Here is a 21,587-nt window from a genome sequence, read left to right as displayed (position 1 = left end):
AAACAATCAAGAAGCTATGATTGTTTTTACAGTGCAGGGAAACGCCGGCAGAAAAAAAGATATCTGAATGATGACTGCAGCTGCACCCATCATCAAAGTCCATGATGTCAAATGACATCGTTGGCCGGGAAGTAGTTAACTGCCCTCTTGGAGGCGGGGCTTTGGTGAGGTTTCACTTTTGGAACAGAGAAGAGGAAGGAGGACAGATTCCTCCACCCCCTTCTTTACAGTCTCAGATGCACAGATGAATGAATACGAAGCATTTAGAGGCTTCCTGTTCATTCTCAAACTGAAGCATAGTAAACACCGTTTTTATGCTTCAGTGATGAATGGGCACAGGAGTGATCAGTACCAATCACTCACTGGGCTCTTTTAAGAAAGAAAGGGCCCGATAGATATGACATATTTAATGGCCCCTGTCCTCTATCCTGAAATAATCCCCCTGTGTGACCTCAGCAGTTGGCAGCTGGAGAGAGAAGAAAGCAGGGAAGCCAGCTGTGCTGTGAGGGAAAGGGTACACATGGGGACTCAGACAGCAGGTGAAAGGGGGGTTCAAGAGGGGGAGGCAAACAGGAGGGGGTGATCAGAGCAGTGAAAAGGGGGTGGGGATGCATATACTTGAAACTGATCTCCCTGCAATGCAGCAGGAGAGGAGGAGAAGCAGCACTGCAGGGGGAGCCACAAGAGGATCAGTGTCAGCAATATAGCAGTACAGCCAGCTCTCCTGCTCAGGAGGGACCCGGCCCCCCGTTTGAACTGATGGGGCCTGAGCCTGGTACAGGAGGGCCAGCTGTACTGCCTCATCAGCAACCCTGACCACCATCTTTATGTTATCATTGTATGATCTACAATCACCACCATCTTTATTTTATCATTGAGTGATCTACAATCACCATCTTTATGTTATCATTGTATGATCTACAATCACCACCATCTTTATTTTATTATTGAGTGATCTACAATCACCATCTTGATGTTATCATTGCATGATCTACAATCACCAGCATCTTTATGCTATCATGGCATAATCTACAATCACCACCATCTTTATGTTATCATTGCATGATCTACAATCACCACCATCTTTATGTTATCATTGCATGATCTACAATCACCACCATCTTTATGCTATCGTTGCATGATCTACAATCACCACCATCTTTATGTTATCATTGCATGATCTACAATCACCACCATCTTTATGTTATCATTGCATAATCTACAATCACCACCATCTTTATGCTATCATTGCATGATCTACAATCACCACCATCTTTATGTTATCATCGCATAATCTACAATCACCACCATCTTTATGCTATCATTGCATGATCTACAATCACCACCATCTTTATGTTATCATTGCATGATCTACAATCACCACCATCTTTATGTTATCATTGCATGATCTACAATCCCCACCATCTTTGTTATCATTGTATGATCTACAATCACCACCATCTTTATGTTATTGTATGATCTACAATCACCACCATCTTTATGTTATCATTGCATGATCTACAACCACCACCATCTTTATGCTATCATTGCATGATCTACAATCACCACCATCTTTATGCTATCATTGCATGATCTACAATCACCACCATCTTTATGCTATCATTGTATGATCTACAATCACCACCATCTTTATGCTATCATTGCATGATCTACAATCACCACCATCTTTATGCTATTATTGCATAATCTACAATCACCACCATCTTTATCATTGTATGATCTACAATCACCACCATCTTTATGGTATTGTATGATCTACAATCCCCACCATCTTTGTTATCATTGCATGATCTACAATCACCACCATCTTTATGTTATCATTGGATGATCTACAATCCCCACCATCTTTGTGTTATCATTGCATGATCTACAATCACCACCATCCTTATGTTATTGTATGATCTACAATCACCACCATCTTTATGCTATCATTGTAATCTGCAATCACAAGCTCCCTGCATATAGATCAGTGCACAATGATAATATATATATATATTGTATATACTTTTCTTAACATTTGTGTGAAATAAAGCTGGACTTCTAATAGGAATGTGATGTGAGAAGCCCTAGGAATGGCTCTAATATGTATGTATATCTCCTGGTGCAGGCACAGCAGTATACATATTCTATGTATTTCTCTCTGTATAAAATGCCAAATCTGCACCAACAAATGCTATGCATATATTTTAGCACAAACAGACCGCAATAAAATATCAGCTCAGCAGACAGATTATTTATTTTATTGCTTTACTCCGAGTTAAGAGACGAGATTTCTCTTTATCAATCCTTATTGCGGGGGGCTGTGCTCATTTATTATTTGATGACTCCGATAGAGAAATGATCTCCGGTATGACATAATCCGCCGAGCGCCCCCCAGAGGCAGCCATAAGAAGTTCCCCGGCTCATAGTCCGATATGAGGACCTTCTGACATTTTCTCTCTCTCGGGCAATGTGTACAATATTCTATTCCGTTCCCTTCTCCGGTGAAAATAATAGAAAGTATTCTGTATGGGAGGAATGAGTGCGGAGTGATCGGGGGGTGGGGAGGGGGCGGAGCCAGGCAGAGGCAGCGATAAATAGTAGCTGTGCGCTGAGTGTGCAGAAAGTTCTATAGAGAGAAGGAGAAGGAGAGAAGAAGGAGGTGGAGGAGGTGTGATCTGCACGGACAGGTGGAAATTTGGGAGAATCAGTACTAGGGGTGCCCATTTCCCTGGGGACCTGACATCACCTACCTGTAGACTCCTGAGATTAGGTAAGTGTTCCCCCTGCCTTCCTCATTCCATTGCAGTGTATGTAGGAGTGCCATAGAAATGTTCTGTACCTGTGCTCAGGTGTGAGTGAATAATCCAGTGCTGCACATAACAATGGATTGAATCACTGAAGAATGGAAGCAAACAAGGTTTACTTAGCTGAAAAATATTATCCCGATGTTCCAAACAAGGGAAGTGGACAGAATGTTATGTGTTATGTATAAATGATGTAAGCTTGTAATTATATTACACATGTGCCTATTTATTGAGAAGAAAGAGAGGGATGAGGACCAAATCTGTAATGTGTGGTCACTCACCGTAATTCTACTACAGGGCATGGACACTAAACAGGTAACAGACTATTATTTGTATGGCATCGGCTGGTTGGGTCCTATTTTATTGGAATAAGTTCTGTCTTTACTGATGTATAGGCAGCTAGTTAGATTCTAACAATCGGCTTATGGTGAACAGAGAGGGCAAGGCTCGGTTCACACCACTGCGACCTGAAAGTCGCCCAATTTAAGGCGGAACTTTTCCAGCTGACTTCCTGACGATTTGTTAGCAACTTAAGTACTACTTTGATGCAACTTTCAGGGAACGCCTAAGTAATCTTCCTCTAATGTTGGATCCAAATATCATCAATAGAGATGAGGATTTTACTTGGAAGTGACTTCCAATACAGTCTATGGGCACAAGTCAGGTAGAAGTCGCCTTGAAGTAGTGCAGGAACCTTTTCTAATGTCAGAGCGACTTCAGTAGTGCTAATTAAGACAGCTCTCGTTGACTAACATGGGATTTTACATGTAATGCAACTTGGAGTCTCACAAGTCGGGTCCCAAGTTGCAACATTGTGAACAGAGCTTTACAGGTCAAAAGTCTGGCGGTTTAACAGGAATTTTGATCCATGTGTACCCAACTTTCTTAGTCTTCACGGCAATTTAAAGAGTGATATTTGTCCTAGTCCATCCTTTCTCAACCAAGGTTCTGTAGGACCTAAGGGTACCTTGTAAGGCGTTCTCTGACAAGGGGACATTGGTAGACTGATCTTCTGTCTACAGTGACATCCAAAGCAAAGAGGAAATTTTCCATTGACTGTCATTGTAGGGGGAAGTTAATCTTTGATCTTGTTGTTCTGCCATGAGTTTTAGAATAGAATATTTTTTAGAAAGCTTTATTGAGAAATTATTTCAAAATGTTCCTTCAGGGTAAACAGGTTGAGAACAGGTGTCGGAGTTTGTTTATGTCAAATACCCAAACAGGTTCATCAGAAATTTCTGTATTTTTTACATTCCCTTTAACCTGAATGGGTATTTGAAGTCAAACGAACTAAGTTTTTAGATACAGTATATTCAAAGCTAAATCTATTTTCTAATTTTGGATAAAGTATGGGGTAAGACATCAAGTTTTTTCTGCCGTTGTCCCATTGGCGAGAGTTCCGTTCACTTACTGTGTCGTAGACAAAACAGGAAATGCAAGAAATCCTTACAAAATGAAGGAAATATTTTCTTGTATTCTTATCACCAGAACAAGTGGAACATTGGAAGATTCCCCTCAATCTTTATTTCATTGAGAATTTCAAAATGTACGTTTCTCAGTCTGGGACAAAGAGACGGTGATCTCTTACTCTTGGGTACTCTATCCAAAACCAAAAAAAATGGTTATATCTAAACCTTTTTTATTTTGGATAGAGTACCCAAGAGTAAGAGATCACCGTCTCGTTCTAAGATATACTTTAAATTACTCCTTTATTGATCCCCCCCCCCCCCAACTGCTTTTCCTAGTGCATGTGTTGTTCTGATTTGTGGCTGTTATATAACACAGGCGGACATTGTTGCAGATGTTTTCATAAATTAAACTAAATAGGATTTGGATTATTTTTTCCGATAAGGATGCTTAATTTGTGAATTGATGTTTTATCTTTGTAGCAAATATAGACGCCACATCAAGTGGATCTAATGTTTTTGAGTCATTTGTAGACACTACGGGCTGAGGTATTCTAAGGGAAGGATATGTGTGAAAACATTGTTTATCACTTGGTAACCCATCACATGGAGATGGCTGCAGGTGGTCTTCCTTGTTTTAGACCAAACTTGTATGGTTGTCCAACCACGTTTAAGTACTCCCTAGAGGTTGTAGATGCCCGGGGACGCATAGTGTGCTTGTAAATGTATCTATAGTCCAGTGATGGCGAACCTTGGCACCCCAGCTGTTTTGCAACTATATTTCCCATGATGCTTGATTACACTGCAGAGTGCATGAGCATCATGGGAAATGTAGTTCCAAAACATCTGGGGTGCCAAGTTTTGCCATCACTGCTATAGTCTATACCCACCTATAGCTGTCTATAGGCACCATTATACAGCACGTTGTTTTACCTCATGTGTAGAACAAGTTGATAATGTATGTTCCACCCAGGTAATTGGTGAAGGTATTTATCTGGGTGCGAACAGGCTGTTTATTTTTACATCAAGGACAGTTAAATTGACCAATCTGTTGAAGTTGTTCTAATAGTTGGATGTTAACATGGAGATTAACTATTAATAACTGACCATAGCACTTTGAAAGGGCAACTGATCCTGAAAAACAAGTTAGTAAGATAAAAGTATTTTTTTATAAATTTGCATGATGTATGGCGTGCCTTAGACAGTTTATCAACCTGAACACTCAGCCTAGGGTAGTTAACCATGAGGGAAAAAAATTAGCAATTGGACTTTTCAAATATCTGGTTGCCTTGATAATTGTTTGCTAACCATGACTGCGGTTACCCATAGAAGGTAGATTGTCATGTATAAGGGTATGTTAAAAAGGCTTTGTCACTTTGCACAGGTGTTGCCCATGTGGCTCTAAATATTGGAATGTCCTCCCCTTCGCTGAGTTATTCTTACCTTCACCTTGCCCACCTGCCCCTCTATCAGAGCTGTGAGTCCCAACCCTCTGTAAGCTCCATGTCAGATGCTTTTGGAGCTTACACAGGGTCAGTGAAGTGGTTATCATGTGACAGTCAATTGGTGGTTTTTGTTTGCACATTGCATCTTGGAGGGAGATCACTTGCCCCCAGACTTGTGATGCCTCCCATGGAATGGCAGGAAGTACAGAAAGGTAAGATTAAATGCAAAGAGTTAGTAGTGGACACTATCAGTATAACATGAAGCAAAATGACAGGGTCTCTTTAAACCCTGGTAAAGATTTTGTAAACTGGCCAAAGACACATTTATAAATGATTTATTTATTAAAGATATTTACATAGTAATGACAAATTATGCAGAGCATAACATACCAGACATTCACATCAGTCTTACAATCTAAGGTTCCTATCTCACATACATTAGAGACAATTTTAGCCGATTAACCTACCAGAATGTCTTCAGAGTATAGGAGGAAACTGGAGAACCCATAGAAAACCCACACAAGCACATGGAGAACATGAAACTCTATGCTAATAGTGTCCTGGCCAGGATTCAAACCATGGGCCCCAGTGCTGCAAGGCAGTAGTACCAACCACTAGGCCACTATGCTGCTTACAACCCTTAGGTCAAAAGCTCTAAATTGCTTAAGCTGGGTACATACTAGAAGTTTTTGTTTCCATTCAACCCAGCAATGATAGTGGGGCGATTCCCCCCGCTGTGCTATTGTATTCTGACAGTGGAACTGTCCCTCTCGCTATAACACATTGATCAGCTGCCAATGCTGATTGGATGCAGGTTGGACGCTGGTTTTCCAGCATGGCCGTTGGACAGAAGCAGGTCGTGAGACCAGTTTCTGTAGAACAGACAGTTGTACATAAGGGCCAAACTGACTGATTTTCGAACTGTGTGAACAAGACTTTACTCTTACTTGGCCTGTCTTTTTTTCCCTTTAGACAATCTCTTATACTGTTAATGACAGTAATGTTCTGGTATTCTGATGATCATTCTCATGAATCTAACCAAGTTTTCCTGCCCAATCTAACCAATTGTATGCCCATAAATCTAAAGCTTATTGTAAATATGACCATAGGTGGGTAAATTATCTGACAGGGCTATATTGTCATTAAAGGCCAAGTCCACGTAAAGCTGATATTTCAGTTTTAAGAAGACATTGCGTTGAATTAGCAGCCAGCTAAATTCCAGTGGCAAGATTTCTGCACAATGGTTGGGGTCTTCACCCCTCTAACAAGGCCACAATAAAGATGATACCCTATTACATCCAGATGCCAAATTCATTTACTTTAGGTTGTGCAGAATCCGAACATGGAACCACCATTTAGCTCTGTAATATCAACAATGTATGGGCAGCAAGGGAGTTCCCAATGAGGATATCTTGACAATGGGATTGAGAAATCCAGCCTGGGATTTAGTTTACACGCAGCCAAAAACACATGGAATAGTAAAGATAATGGACGTAAACAGCATACGTCTCTACAGCGTGAGTCTGTTGGAGTGCTGATCCTAATACATGTTTCAACACAGCAGAAACACTCATTACAAAACTATAGCTCTCATTAGGGTGGATGTTGACACACCTGAATTATAATGTGCCGGCTTATTCAGGTCACATGGATCTTCCCATCCCAGGATAGTGAGATTTCATTTTTTTAATCAGCCCTTCACTTTCTATGGGGAGATCTCAGGCCTATATCCTATATTCTTGGGACCTTTCTTGTTGTGTTGGGCATGCATGACAAGGTGGAAATGTTACATCTACTCTTCTGGTTCTTGTTGTGTAAGTTCTTCACTAGTGCCTACAGAGAGGAAATGGATCATCATATATTCATCTCTGCTTCATCAGCAGAGAGACGCAGAGATTGATGAAAAAAGTTCAGACGTGCCTATCACTTGTAAAACCCGTCTTCCAAGGCCATCTAGTCTAATCGTTAGCATTCCATGCTCATTAATGCAATGTATGGCTGTCTTGTGCATTGCATAGCCATCTGACAGTTCCTTGATAGACAGTACATTACTATATTTAGCTTTGATCGAACAAATCTGTTATTTTATGGGGAGGCAGGGAAGAGGATTGGAGCATACTGTAAATATAAATTGATAAGGTATAAATAAGACTGGTGAATGAGAATATGTTTAGTTACATACAGAAGAATTGTAGCATGTGTGTTGCTATTTGATAGAAGGTAACTCTTTATTATGAGATTTAAAGCATTCAATGGATTTGTAGGATTAGAAGCTTTATGTGTATGGTGGACACTGTGAAAATTTTGCACACTTCGTGTATTGGCATTAGCAGGTAATCTCTCATGAGAGGAAACATGGAGGTTGCTTATCCCTCCTGAAAATGGCAGTTGTCATGTTGACCTTCTAAAGCTGGTCTTAGATTTATAGGCTGAACAAAAGAAATCATAGTTTCCGCCATTCATACTAAACAGTGTGCGTAGATGAAACCCCCTGCTTGGGTATTGCATTCTGATAGAAGTTGTCAGAATGCCTGCACAGCGGCTACATCTGACTGGATGCAGCTGCTGTTTGGATATTTTCCCTACAGACTCCTCCGAAAAACGTCAATTGAATGATTGACTTTTGTCGAAAGGATTAGGGCCACTCACTGAGCCAAATTTGCTGGTTCATCAGGAACCAACTGAAATTCGCTCATTGTATGGCCAGCTTTACATTAATCATTTCTGAGTCGCTGACCCAGAACAAGTATATAGATAAGACATTTTCTCTGACTTTACCGATCTGCATAGTTGTTCCAAGTAAGTGACTCAGCGCTGATTGAAGTATGAGGGTCATATATAAATATAAGCTCTCAGTCACACCGGATGCGGCTTTGAAATTATGTGACTTCACTTGAAATTGCACAATTTCTAAGCCGCATGTCAGTGTGACTTCAGGTGCGGCTTGGAAGACATTGTGCAATTTCATGCACAGATGTCTATGCGGGTCGCACCAGAACTTGCAAAAAGTAGCGCAAGAACTACTTTCAAAATCAGAGTCGCACCGATTTGACCGCTTCCATTGAGGACAATAGGGTGCAACTTGACATGCGATCTGAAACTATCAAATCGTAGGACAAGTCACACTAGTGTGACCGGAGGCTAAGAAGAAGAAGACTGTCTTATGTGGATAGCACAAAGCCGGTCATAGACGAGTGATCTTTGCTGTTCAGTCTAAATCCAGCCAGCTTAGAAAACTGTGTATGAAGATTTATACTAGCCATAAACAATATAACTTTTTTATTTGAAACATTGTTACTATGAAATAATTGTTTTTACAGAAAAAATGGCAGCAAATGGACATAAAGAATTGTTCTTATCAAAAGCGTCCTGGAGGGAAATCAGAGTGCATTCAACTGAACAATCTCTTTTTTTTTTGTTGCAATAAAGGCCTCATGCACATTGGGCGTTTTTACAGCTGCTGTTTTTTGGCTTCAGGCGTTTTTTTCCTGCAGCCAGCATGTTATCCTCTGTGTCCATGCACACATTGGCTGTTAGCAGCAGTTTTTAGGAGGGGCGTTTTCTGGCTGGAAAAACCCCCCAGAACTAGCGGGTTTCAAGAGGAGTTTATCAGCTGTAAAAACGCTCTAACTCTGATGAAAGCTTAAAAACTATTAAAAACGTGGCTATTCGGCATTTATCAGCGTTTATGAGCCATAAGCTTTTGTAGGAGTATAATTTTGCTAAAAAAAAGCTAAAAAAACGCTACAGCTAAAAAAATGCTGAAAAACGCTACTGCAAAAACGCTGAAAAACTCATTCTACAGCTACAGCTTTCTACAGCTAAAGCTACTAGCATTTTTATAATGTCCAGTGTTCATGAGACCTAATAATCATTTTGCAATGAAAGAATGAAGTCTTGAAGTTATTGTTACATGTATGGTCAGGGTTGCTGAGTGTTGGTGAAATCACTGGTAGTCACCATCATTACACCAACTGTATAGACGTTAGGCAATGCAAAGCTATCCAGCTGTCTTGGAGTTACAAGTATTAGCATTTCTACACACACCCTATGCAAACCCCTGAGCAGTCAGATAGAAATAGGACATGATGTGGTTGCAATTATAGAGACACTCTAATTTAAAGTTTAACTAAAAGCAACATTTTTTTTTTTAGTTTTGGAGAAAGGTCAGAACTCCTGGATTTAATACCTGCAGAACTCTTTCTAGATTTAATAGCTGTCTGTGTCCCCTTTAGGGTGATTTATCCTCTCTATTTCTCCAGATGACCATTATCAAAGTGAAAGAAAATCCCAAATTTAAGTTGTCACCAGAACTGGACCTTCCGATGGAGACACAAGTTTTGGTGACCCTGTTGACAAGAGATTTATCACAATTTGGAGCAATTTCCTTTCACTTCCGGTTGGGGCTTTGGGACAGGAAGTGAGGAGAAATATCCTCAATAAATCAAAGATGGCAATAACTAATGGGGTTATAACCCTCCCCAACTCTATCCAAAATGAAGAAAAAAAGTTTGGGCTTTAGTTAAGCAAAAGCATAATATTACAATATATATAACCACACAGCATCTAGAACAGGGTTTTTCAACCAGGGTTCCCCTAGAGCAGTAATGGCAAACCTTGGCACCCCAGATGTTTTGGAACTACATTTCCCATGATGCTCATGCACTCTGCAGTGTAGTTGAGCATCATGGGAAATGTAGTTCCAAAACATCTGGGGTGCCAAGTTTCGCCATCACTGCCCTAGAGGTTGCTAGGGGTTCCTTGAGCAATGAGCAATTTCTGCCTCTCAGATAAGTTCCCACTGGCACTATTGATCTTTTTAGCTATTTGTAAGGGAGTAATTCCTCCCAATGACCACAAGTGTAAGGAGCATTCTTCCCACCGACCATCTCACTAATGTATCATGAGCTGTAGATATAGTCATTTTTAGGAGGGGTTCCCTGAGACCGGGAAGGTATTTCAAGGGTTCCTCTGTTGATCAGGTTGATAAAAGCTGATCAAGAATGTCCCAGTGTGAAGTGTGCTCTCTGCCAAAGCAGTTATGAACACAGCAATGGTATCAAGCTTTGGCTTGCTAAAGGTCCCCAGGGAGCCAAACATTGCCCAGTAGTTGGTGAAAACACATTGGACTCCCGAGGTTGAGGTTGTGATGCTACTTTATGCCCAAGCTACATGGGGGATTTTTGATTTGTGTCACTCAGTCTTGGTTGCAGTCACTCTCAGAAACCTTGTTCCTATTGACTTTTTCTGCAGCACCAATGCAGTCTCAAAGGATGTTGTAGTGTTGCTATAAAACCATGTTAAAATCACCTGTGTGTTTTAGGTTAAACTGTATGGACAGTTATCTTTATTCAACCTCAACTACTATGTAACTTTATTTCTTGCTAAAGCAATAATATGACCTTAGCAGGATCAGTCAGAGGGCTATTTAGGAAACTTATGGCACATTAAGTGGAGGCATTGTCCCTAGTAACCAAAATAGCCCATGGCTCATTTTCCTGTTGCAGATTAAGGAATGAAAATGAATTACTGATTGATGGGTGGAAGGTAATTTGCTTTGTTGTCATAATCCAGCCTCAGCATCACACAGAACCTTTTCTTGATGGTTTCACACCAGACACACATTGGCCGGTGAGGTGTCCCACTGTTTTGGGGATGCAGCTTTGTAAACACCTTTAATAAAACAACGAGTAAAGCCAGCAGTAAATCTTCATTAGCAAGTCTTTATATCCACTTCCTGAAAAAATTGTTTATTGGATGTTTGTCGTCACACCTCACATAAATAAAAGTGTTACGCTATTCCTACAAAGGAACACAGAGTGACATCTCCTGTATGACATTAATTACACCCCTTTGTATGTAAGATGAAAAGCTGGTTCTCCATCTTACCTGGCTGTGACCAGTTACTGTTACTCACCGGGTGTCACCTTCATTAAACATGAAGCACATCTATGAATTTTAGATTGTATAGATGACTTTTCTTGTATACTACATATTACATTTTGATCTCTTTTACATTATATTATGTTAGTTATGTTCCACAGACTGCTGTTATATAACACAGGACACAATCACCAGCATTAGTACACCACACTTCTGTTTTCTGTTTGCTATACACTTTTCCTTTTGCATGCTACATGTTACTTTGTATTATATATTCAGCCCCGGTTCACACTTATGCGAGTGCGGGGTTCGCATGTCATGTCGGAGCGCACTGCTCCGACATGACATGCGATCAGCTGTGCGGTGCGAGTTTAGCCATACAGTTTGTATGGCTAAATTCGCATCGCAACCGCAGCAAACACGCACAGGAGGCATTTTTGCTGCCGCATCAGGATCGGATCGCACAGCGGTTCACACTTGTGCGATCCGATCCTGTGCGAACTGCACGATCGCACTGCGATACGCGATCAAACTGGGGGTGTCGTTAAGATTACATTGACACCCCCAGCGTATCGCATATGGCAGTGTGAACTGCCGGGGGTGCGTGTGCGATGCGGGAACAGGCTGCGAATTCGCAGCCTTCCCGCATCGCATATATGTGAACCGAGCCTCAAGCTTTTGAAAGCTTTGGTTTGTTATACCTTTTGTTTCTTTTGCATCCTATATATTACTATGTGTTATAGTACTTATATATTACATATACAGGCATATTTTGCATTTTTTTATATACTTTTTTAAAATTTGCATCTTACATATTACTTTGTGGTATACAGTATGTTACATATTCAGTTTTTTTAAAAGCTTTGTTTACTATACTTTTTGTTTCTCTTGCATTCTTTGCATCCTACATATTACTTTGTGTTACTTATATTTCACATATTCAGGCTTATGTTACAATTATGTTTACTATACTTTTTGTTTTCTTTGCATCCTAGTCCTACATATTACTTTGTAATGCCTATATGTTACATATTCAGGCTTAGTTAAGTGTCAGTTCACACTACCGCGGCACGACTTCGGGGGCGACCTGTGAAGTCGCATGCACCGCAACTTCGGCGCGACTTGCACGGATTTCACAGAATTGAAGTCAATGCAAGTCACTCCGATGTCGCCCCGAAGTAGTACAGGAACTATTTTCTAAGTCGGAGCGACTTGAGTCGCTCCTATTAGAACGGTTCCCGTAGCACTGAATGGACCGCGACTTGTCAGGCTGACAGGTCGCCTGACAAGTCGCGGTAGTGTGAACCGGGACTAACAGTTTTGTTTACGAAATGCTATACTCTTTGTTTCCTTTGCATCCAAAATATGACTTTATGTTATATGTTACATATTAAGGCATATTTACAATGCAATGTGTATGTTAAGTAGCCAACACCCTCCACATCACCCTGGACTTATACACAAATGAGATTCAGACTTTTTGGCCCCTTTCACACGGGCTTTCCGATCAGGTCCGCCTGTCAGTTTTTCAGGCGGACCTGTTCAGATGCTCCGTGTACCTATATGGAGCAGCGGATGTCAGCGGTGACTTCTCCGCTGACACTCGCTGCTATCCGATCTGATGTGCTCAGTGAAATCCAGATGGATGGAAACCCTATTTTCCATCCGTCTGAAGGATCGAATGAAAACGGACAGTCGGCCCGTTTTCATTCGATCTCCCATAGAGGAGAGCGGGGCTCTGACAGGTCCATCTCTGCAAAGTAAGCGGAGATGGAGCTGTCATCTGCCTGCTCAGCGGGGATTGGCGGATCGATCCCCACTGAGCAAAACGGAGTCCGCCGGACCCTTAGCGTACGTTCTATGCTAGTGGCCTTGAAAATGCAGCACGCGGGCTGTATGCTGCCTTTTGCTTGCTTTTATCCAGCCCTTGGTGCACTATTCCTTCCACTGACACCAACAATGAGTCACCATTCCTTCCACTGACAACAACAGTGGGGCACAATTCCTCCCATGGATATAAAAAATGACCACTATTCCTCCCACTGATACCATTGATGGGGCACTATTCCCCTTCCTACTGACCACAGGTGCTGTGTCATTTTTTTACTCCCCCCTATTACAGTCTGAGGGACAGTAAACTGACCCTTTGTTTAGAAAGTTTGAGTCCTGTTCTATGCCATGACACAATTTCTCATAAACACCAAGTTTGGTGCGGCATCCTGGCAGCTGAAGTTACAAAAGAAAGGAGAGAGAAAGTCCACAATTTAGAGCATAATCTGTGGGCCATTGTGCAACATAAATCTTTATCCAAAGAGCATATCATTTATGTCTGGGGAGATAACTGGAAACAAGCTCATTGCTGATTGGTGAGCAGAGGAGCAGAGGGGAAAGTCAGATGGCTGCATGCAGATTGCTGCTCTTTGAGAGGGAGCAGAGGTCCTTAGATCCCGGCTAATGCTGAAGAAAGGTTGTATAGGTGGGATTGGGATATCCCTTTATTGTTATGACAGCTAAGACATTAAAACCTCTAATTTGGTGCATCATAAAATGATGGGTGCAATTTTGGACAAGACTTCGAAGAGGCTTTAAACAAGCCATATTGTCCATATCAGGATTGCACAATAGCCACTGGCCCAATTTAAAGTTTCACCCCCTTCCATCATTTTTCAATTGCAGATTTTAATCTGATTTGTGGTCCTAGGCATTACTGGCACTGTCAGACATTTTGCCTGATTTACTAAAAATAAAAAAACTGTTAATTTTGTAAGGGTATTTTTTACCTTGCAGGAGAATTTTCCCTTTGCTCAGTAAATGAGGTGAAGTTCTGCTGACTTTGATCATCCAGTTATGTGCAAACAGACATACTGGGGTTGATTTAGTAAACCCGGAGAGTGCAAAATCTGGCACGGCTCTACATAGAAACCAATCAGCTTCCAGCTTTTACTGTCAAAGTTTAATTGAACAAGCCAAAGTTAGAAGCCGAAGGCTACCATGCCTGCACCAGAGCTTGGCTGAACCAGATTTTTTCTGAGCTGCACCAGATTTTGCACTTTCCAGTTTTAGTAAATCAACCCCCACTGGTTTCTTTTAATTTCCTTGCATACAATTAGGTATCCTATGCAAAGGGGAATTTTCACCTCATTCGCCAACCTAAGGGAAAATTCCTTTGCAAAGTGAACAGTCTACTTGCCTTTGGTAAACCAACCCCAATAGGCCAAGTTTAGTATCTCTAAATATTTTGCAAACAAAGAATTGAGAGTTTTTCTTTTAAGTGTATTGTTTTTGTACTCTATGCTGGCTCAGTGACTTAAATTCATCAACACTATCTTGTAAAAAAGAGAAAATTTCAAGATAAGAGTGACAGGGATTGAGTGTTAGCTATGGTGACTCATAATTTTACTTTTCAGTTTATATTTCAAGAGAATAAAAAGTGCACACAGCAAAGTTCAGCTAAGTATACGAAGCCTGAAAGATGTGAGGTTTATCTAGTTATTTGTGTAGGAAAACTGACCCTTGGACTTGCTTACCCAGCACTAGTGCAACCATGCTCAGTGCTCAGACATTCATTGACAAACTTTTCTGTCTATGCCGCATAGAGAAGCTCCACGTGACTAACTGTTTACATGTTTAATAGTAAAATGAAAAACTGAAACTGTATTGCATTTAAATTGGTTTGGATAATATATGCCTCCATCATGAGTTCAGGGCCATTCACACCAGGCACATATTTTGCAGAACTTCCAAGGCAGGCAACAAGCATGGACAAAAGAGCATCCATTGTTTGCCATTGGACCCATTCCTATCACTGTCCTGCATTACAGGACACTCAGAAAAGTCCTGAATGGCCATCTTTGTTTACTGGTTCTTTTCAGGACAATTAATGGGGATCCTTGAAAACCTCAGTTTACAGATGGCATAAACAAATTCTTTATAGCTTTTAATGGAGTTTAGGAGATTAGGTCAAGCCAATAAAAAAATGTGCATTTATTATTTTTCCCTCCAGGAGCCTGCAGGACCTGTGATCAGTGGATTGTGGGTGCAGTATCAGGCTCCTGCAGACACTTAAGCCTCGTACACACGCAACGATTATCGGCCAACTGATCGTCCGACTTTTGTCCAAGTTGTGTTTTGTTGGTTGGAATGTGTCTAGACTGCACACGAATTTTCTCTGCCAACAAAATTCTACTTCAGAAGTGATGTCATGTGTTGGTTTGTTTTCTTTGTGTTTTTTCTTCTCTGAGCATTCCCAGACTTGCTCATCAGATTTTTCCCTGTCGAAATCTGTACTGACTGCACGAAAATCGGCCGTTGTGTTGACGGCCAACAACAATTTTAGTCTGCACACCAGATTTTTTTCGGCCGAAAAGTCAGAGTTGGTTGTCGGAAGCATCATACTAACAAGCCGAAAATCGGCAGATCGGACGTTGGCGGAAAATTCCCTGCCAATTTTCGACGCGTGTGTACGGGGCTTTACTCCAGAATTTTGCCTGTACCTCTGTATGGGCTTTCTATGAGAAAGCTGAAAGAAATATCAATGAACTTCGAGGAGCGCTCATCAGTAGTTCATTGACAACTACAAGCTGTCTGGCACAGTGGAAGATGGGACTTTATTCACAGATTTTAAAATGTGACAGCAGCTGCGGGGAGAAGGTCCTCTGCCCACTGTCACAGGGAGGGGGATGAGAGGGTGGGGTGCTGAAGAATGTTAAATGCTACACTCTAAATAAAGGCGTAACATGTCCCAAACCTGAACATATCCTTTTAACCACTTGCCGACCGCTTGCTTTATATATACGGCTGCAGAGTGGCTCCTACAGGCAAAAGCAGGTATCGGTATGATGGTTGCCTGGCGGCAGCTAGGGGGCGAGCGCACGCCAGCGGCAGTGCACTCCCACCTCCGATCGTCAGCGGGGAAGCCGATGCGTGTGTCAGGCGGCTCTGACTGTCGCCTGACCCCCGCAATCGCTCCCCGCTGAGACAGAAGGACAGTCGGCTGTTGTAAACACAGCCGACCGTTCTTCTCCCTGGAATGATCACAGAGCTCATGTGATCCTTCTATATAGGATCATATGTCTCGTTGGTCATCTCAGAAGCCATGCCCCCCACAGTTAGAATCACTCCCCTAGGCTCACATTTAACCCCTTGATCACCTATACTGTTAACCCTTTCCCTGCCAGTGTCATTAGTACAGTAACAGTGCATATTTTTAGCACTGATTACTGTAGTAATGTCACTGGTCCCCCCAAAAGTGTCAAAAATGTCAGTTAGGGGTCCGATCTGTCCGCCGCAATGTCGCAGCCCCGCAAAAAATTGCAGATCGCCGCCATTACTAGTAAAAAAACAAAAAAACTATAAAAATGACATAAATCTTCCCCGTAGTTAGTAGACGCGATAACTTTTGTGCAAAGCAATCAAAATATGCTTATTGCAATTTTCTTTTCCCAAAAATATGTAGCAGAAAACAAATTGGCCTAAAATGTCAAAAAATTTTGATTTTTAAATTTTTTTTTTTTTTGAGAATGTCATATAGCAGAATGTGAAAATATTGTTTTTTTGTTTTTTTTTTTCTTTCAAAATTGTCACTCTTTTTTTCTTTATAGTGCAAAAATTAAAAATCGCACAGGTGATCAAATATCACCAAAAGAAAGCTCTATTTGTGGGAAAAAAAGGACATCAATTTTATTTGGGTACAGCGTCACACGATCGCGCAATTGTCAGTTAAATGAACGCAGTGCTGAATCGCAAAATAGGGCCTGGTCATTAAGGGGGCAAATCCTTCCGGTCTTAAAGTGGTTAATAGAGTGATTTCCCCTCACTTCCTCTCCTGCTAACAACAGTTTCACCAACCAGGAAATGAAGAAAACTCTCCAACAGCAACACAAAGAAAAAAATGACTTTCTTCAGTAGAGTAAGGGAGGCTAGAACCCCTAACAGATTTCTATTTTCTGTCCATGTCCCTATTACAGATTTTTCCTCACTTCCTATCTGCTGAAACCATTGTTGCCAGGGCAGGAAGTGAATAGGAAATCTCTCTAAGGTCACCCTGGATAGCAGTAAACAACAGGAAGGAGTTTTAATTGTTCCCTACCCTACCCAAAATGAAAAAGACTTTTTAGTCAAATATATTTTTCCTGAGATTTAAAAAGGTCATTTCTGTTATTCTGTATGTATCCATATCTGGCATTCCTCTAGAGAAATAAACACGTTTCCCTTTTTCTGATAAAATATAGTTGCAAAAACTTTGGTTAATGAAAAGCACTGACATAACCTTTGATATGGTATATATTAGCTTTGGCAGATGGATGTCACAAGGGGTTTGGAAATAACATGTCTGTGTCCTGTTCCAGGGTTTGTTGAGGTACTCCATGGGCTGAACAAGAGAAAGAAAGGAATGAATGGAATAGATTCCTCCACTATGCTAAATAGCGTGGATGAAGGAATCTCACTGCTGGCCATACACGGTGCAAATTTCTTTCCTGCAACCACAAGTTGCTGCAACCACGAGTTGCTGCAACCACGAGTTGCAGGAAAGAAATTTGCACGCTTCGCCAATTGCCACAGACAGTGCTGTCGGGAATCTCTTTTGCCGAGCCATTGTGTTCTCCCACCAGGGGGGCGGGGAAGCCGTTCCCGTCAGGAGAAGACAGTGATTATATAGCAGCAGCTAGCGATAATCGCAAGAGAATCTGGTAGTGAATCCCAGCAGGGGGGTGGGGTAGCTGTTCCCGTTAGGAGAAGGCACTGATTATATAACAGCCACTAGCGATAATCACAAGAAAATACAGTAGTGATTCCCAGCCGGGGGGCGGGGGAAGCCGTTCCCGTCAGGAGACCTTGATTATATAGCAGCTGCTAGCGATAACCGCCTGCCCATTACGGTTTGAATTGCGACTGGTTCCTGCTAAACCTGCCAAGATTCGGACCGTGTATGGCCAGCCTTATGATGTTTGAATATCGCTTGTATCTGATAGTATGCATTCCTTGTTTGCATGTCAATTTTACTACCTGGCTCCTTCAACTTTCCAGTCGATGTTTGCTGATGGGTGGTGCTAACAGGGCCAATTCCAGCCATGTATGGGTATCAAAAGATGGTCCCGATTCCTGTGTGCATCCTGCCGCCTAACTCAGCAGGTGGCAAGTGCCTGTCGGCCCTGTGCTGCTGTCAGGCCTCTTGGGCCATGGAGGGGGAGCCTACAACTGCAGGAATGCCTGTCCGCCTCCATGGAAACAGGCACACACAGGACAGTTGAGTCTTACTCCCGTCTGTGTGTGTGTTCACCACACCCAGCCGCAGAACTTGGAAGCTGTCATTAGCCTGGCACTGCTGTACCAATAAATATCGCCTTATCAATAATTTGCATTTTTATTCTTGTGGGTGATTGCGTAGGCAGGGCCCCAGTACACTGCTTTGCCCGGGGGCCCATTAATGCTCATAAGATGGCACTGCATCTGTGGGGCATTCTCAAACGGAAGGCAGAGGAGCACAAGGTCTCTAACATCCACCAGCTCCTTGATGTCCTCATGGAGGGGTGGAAGAGGACTCCAGTGGCAACCTGTGAAGCTCTGGTGAACTTCATGCTCAAGAGAGTTAAGGCAGTGCTGGAAAATAATGGTGGCCACACAACATATTGACACTTTGGGCCCAATTTGGACATTTTCACTTAGGGGTGTTCTCACTTTTGTTGCCAATAGTTTAGACATTAATGGCTGTGTTTTGAGTTTTTTTGAGGGGACAGCAAATTTACACTGTTATACAAGCTGTACACTCACTACTTTACATTGTAGCAAAGTGTCATTTCTTCAGTGTTGTTACATGAAAAGATAGAATAAAATATTTACAAAAATGGGAGGGGTGTACTCAGTTTTATGAGATACTGTATATTTTATCAGTTATTACTTCCATTTTCCCCACTTGCCTGTAGACCCTCTGTTTTCAATTGTTCATTTCTTTCCTCATAAAAATCATCAATCTAGAAATAATAAGAAGTAGTAATTGATTCTACTATTGTCTATGAACATTCAGATAAATAACAGTAGGATTCACCATTTTGTTATGTTCATCATATCACCACTAGAGGGCACTCTATATAATCAATTTTACATCTATTAATAGGGAGAATATACATATGTAACCGATAGGTTGTCCAAGTTGTTACAATTCACCAAGTACAGTTTTCCTTGTTAGGTAGGTGAAAGTTGATAATGTGAGTTTTTCTGTTTGAACTTTTTCTTATTTAATAGCAAAATATGTTAATTTGTTTGTATGATTTCTAAATATTTTTGTAGTTTAATTGTTAGCATGATTTCAAGAGAAGATCCATTTCCTATCTTTTCTATTTCATTATTGGTGAAGAGTGTTTGTTTTATGATAGTTTGTCCATTATCATTATGGGTTTTTTTTTAAATGTTGGCATTGTGTCTTTCAGAAACGTTCATCGAACGGCATGGATTGGGGAACTCTTTATGAAGTAATTGGAGGAGTCAACAAACATTCCACAAGCATTGGCAAGATATGGCTCTCCGTCCTGTTCATATTCCGAATTATGATTCTGGTGGTAGCTGCGGAGAGTGTCTGGGGTGACGAGCAATCAGATTTCACCTGCAATACATTACAACCTGGGTGCAAAAATGTGTGCTATGACCACCACTTTCCAGTGTCTCACATCAGGCTCTGGTCCCTACAACTCATCTTTGTGGCTACACCAGCGCTATTGGTTGCCATGCACGTGGCTTACTTGAAACACGGTGAAAAAAGACAACTGCAAAAAAAGATCCTGTCTTCTCAGTCTGATGGGAGGGACTTAGAGGAGTTAAAACTGCGTAAATTTCGGATAGTAGGTACACTCTGGTGGACCTACACCATCAGCATTCTGTTTAGGGTGCTGTTTGAGGCTACTTTCATGTATCTCTTCTACTTTCTCTACACTGGCTTTCATATGCAACGTCTTGTCAAGTGTGACAACTGGCCTTGCCCAAATGTGGTTGATTGTTTTATTTCAAGGCCTACTGAAAAGACCGTATTTACCATCTTCATGATCATCGTGTCTGGCATTTGTATGGTCCTAAATGTGGCAGAGTTGTGCTATCTCATCATTCAGGCATCTCTGAGAAGAGCCCGGAAAAATGCCAGGAAAAACACCAACCACATAAGTGGCAAAGAAGAGAAGCAGAATATGCTAAATGAGCAGAAAGAACAATAATCGAGTGAATGGATAATTAGTTCACCCTTCAGCCTTAACTGCCATTTTCCAAACCTAAGGAAGAAGGATTTGGTCTATACAATACATTGAATTATATCCTAGATCTGAATATTTAGGAATGACAGAACTTCGACACAGAAACATTCTAAGATATCTGTGTAAGGTGGATGGCTTTTGCAAATTTACAAAGTATCTTTGCAAATTTAGAAATATTGCTTTACATATTGGTGGGATTCTGAATAATTTAAAGTAGCATGTCTTTGACTAAAATTCAGTAGTGTTTTTTTATTATGTCTTTATGTTTTGATGTCTGTGTGTTTTTATTTTTTGTTTTTGCTATTTATGTTACAAGAGAGATTTGTTATTGTGTGTTAACAATGAAACCAAATTCTCACTGATTTTGTACAATTGTTGAATGTATTGTGAAGATTAAGTCTCCATTCACACTACCGCGACTTGTCAGGTGACTGATCAGCCTGACAAGTCGCGGTCCATGCAGTGCTACAGGAGTCGCTCCAAGTGACACAAGTCGCTCTAACTTAGAAAAAGGGTCCTGTACTACTTTGGGGCGACCTCGGAGCGACTTGCATAGACATTCATTATATGAAGCCTGTGCATGTCGCGCCGAAGTTGCGGTGCACGCGACTTCACAGGTCGCCCCCGAAGTCGTGCCGCTTCAGTGTGAATGCGGTCTAACTCCACTTTTAACTAGAAATCTAAACTTAATTTTTTACTTGACTTGACATAACCGTCACATTAAAGGGGACCTTTCCTGAGAGAACATTGCCTTTATTGACTTCTCATTCCAAAAATGCTGGCTGCCTGGCTGTCAAGTTAACCCTCTTG

The 21,587-nt window shown here is 41.4% G+C and overlaps 1 protein-coding gene across 1 annotated transcript; it reads left to right on the top strand.

The window, feature by feature from the left end:
- Positions 1–2,641: 2,641 nt before the first annotated feature.
- On the top strand, positions 2,642–20,989 carry LOC309545855 (gap junction beta-2 protein-like). Its single transcript, XM_082245251.1, has 2 exons — positions 2,642–2,773; positions 19,968–20,989. The coding sequence occupies exon 2, from the start codon at positions 19,986–19,988 to the stop codon at positions 20,739–20,741; it is 756 nt and encodes a 251-aa protein (XP_082101377.1). The 5' UTR covers positions 2,642–2,773; positions 19,968–19,985; the 3' UTR covers positions 20,742–20,989.
- The last annotated feature ends 598 nt before the right edge of the window (positions 20,990–21,587 follow it).

Source organism: Pelophylax lessonae (assembly GCF_965119305.1).
Source record: "Pelophylax lessonae genome assembly, chromosome: 2".
In the NCBI taxonomy this organism is placed as follows: domain Eukaryota; kingdom Metazoa; phylum Chordata; class Amphibia; order Anura; family Ranidae; genus Pelophylax; species Pelophylax lessonae.
Note: the sequence above shows the minus strand (reverse complement) of the source record. Positions and strands in the feature narration are given on the sequence as shown.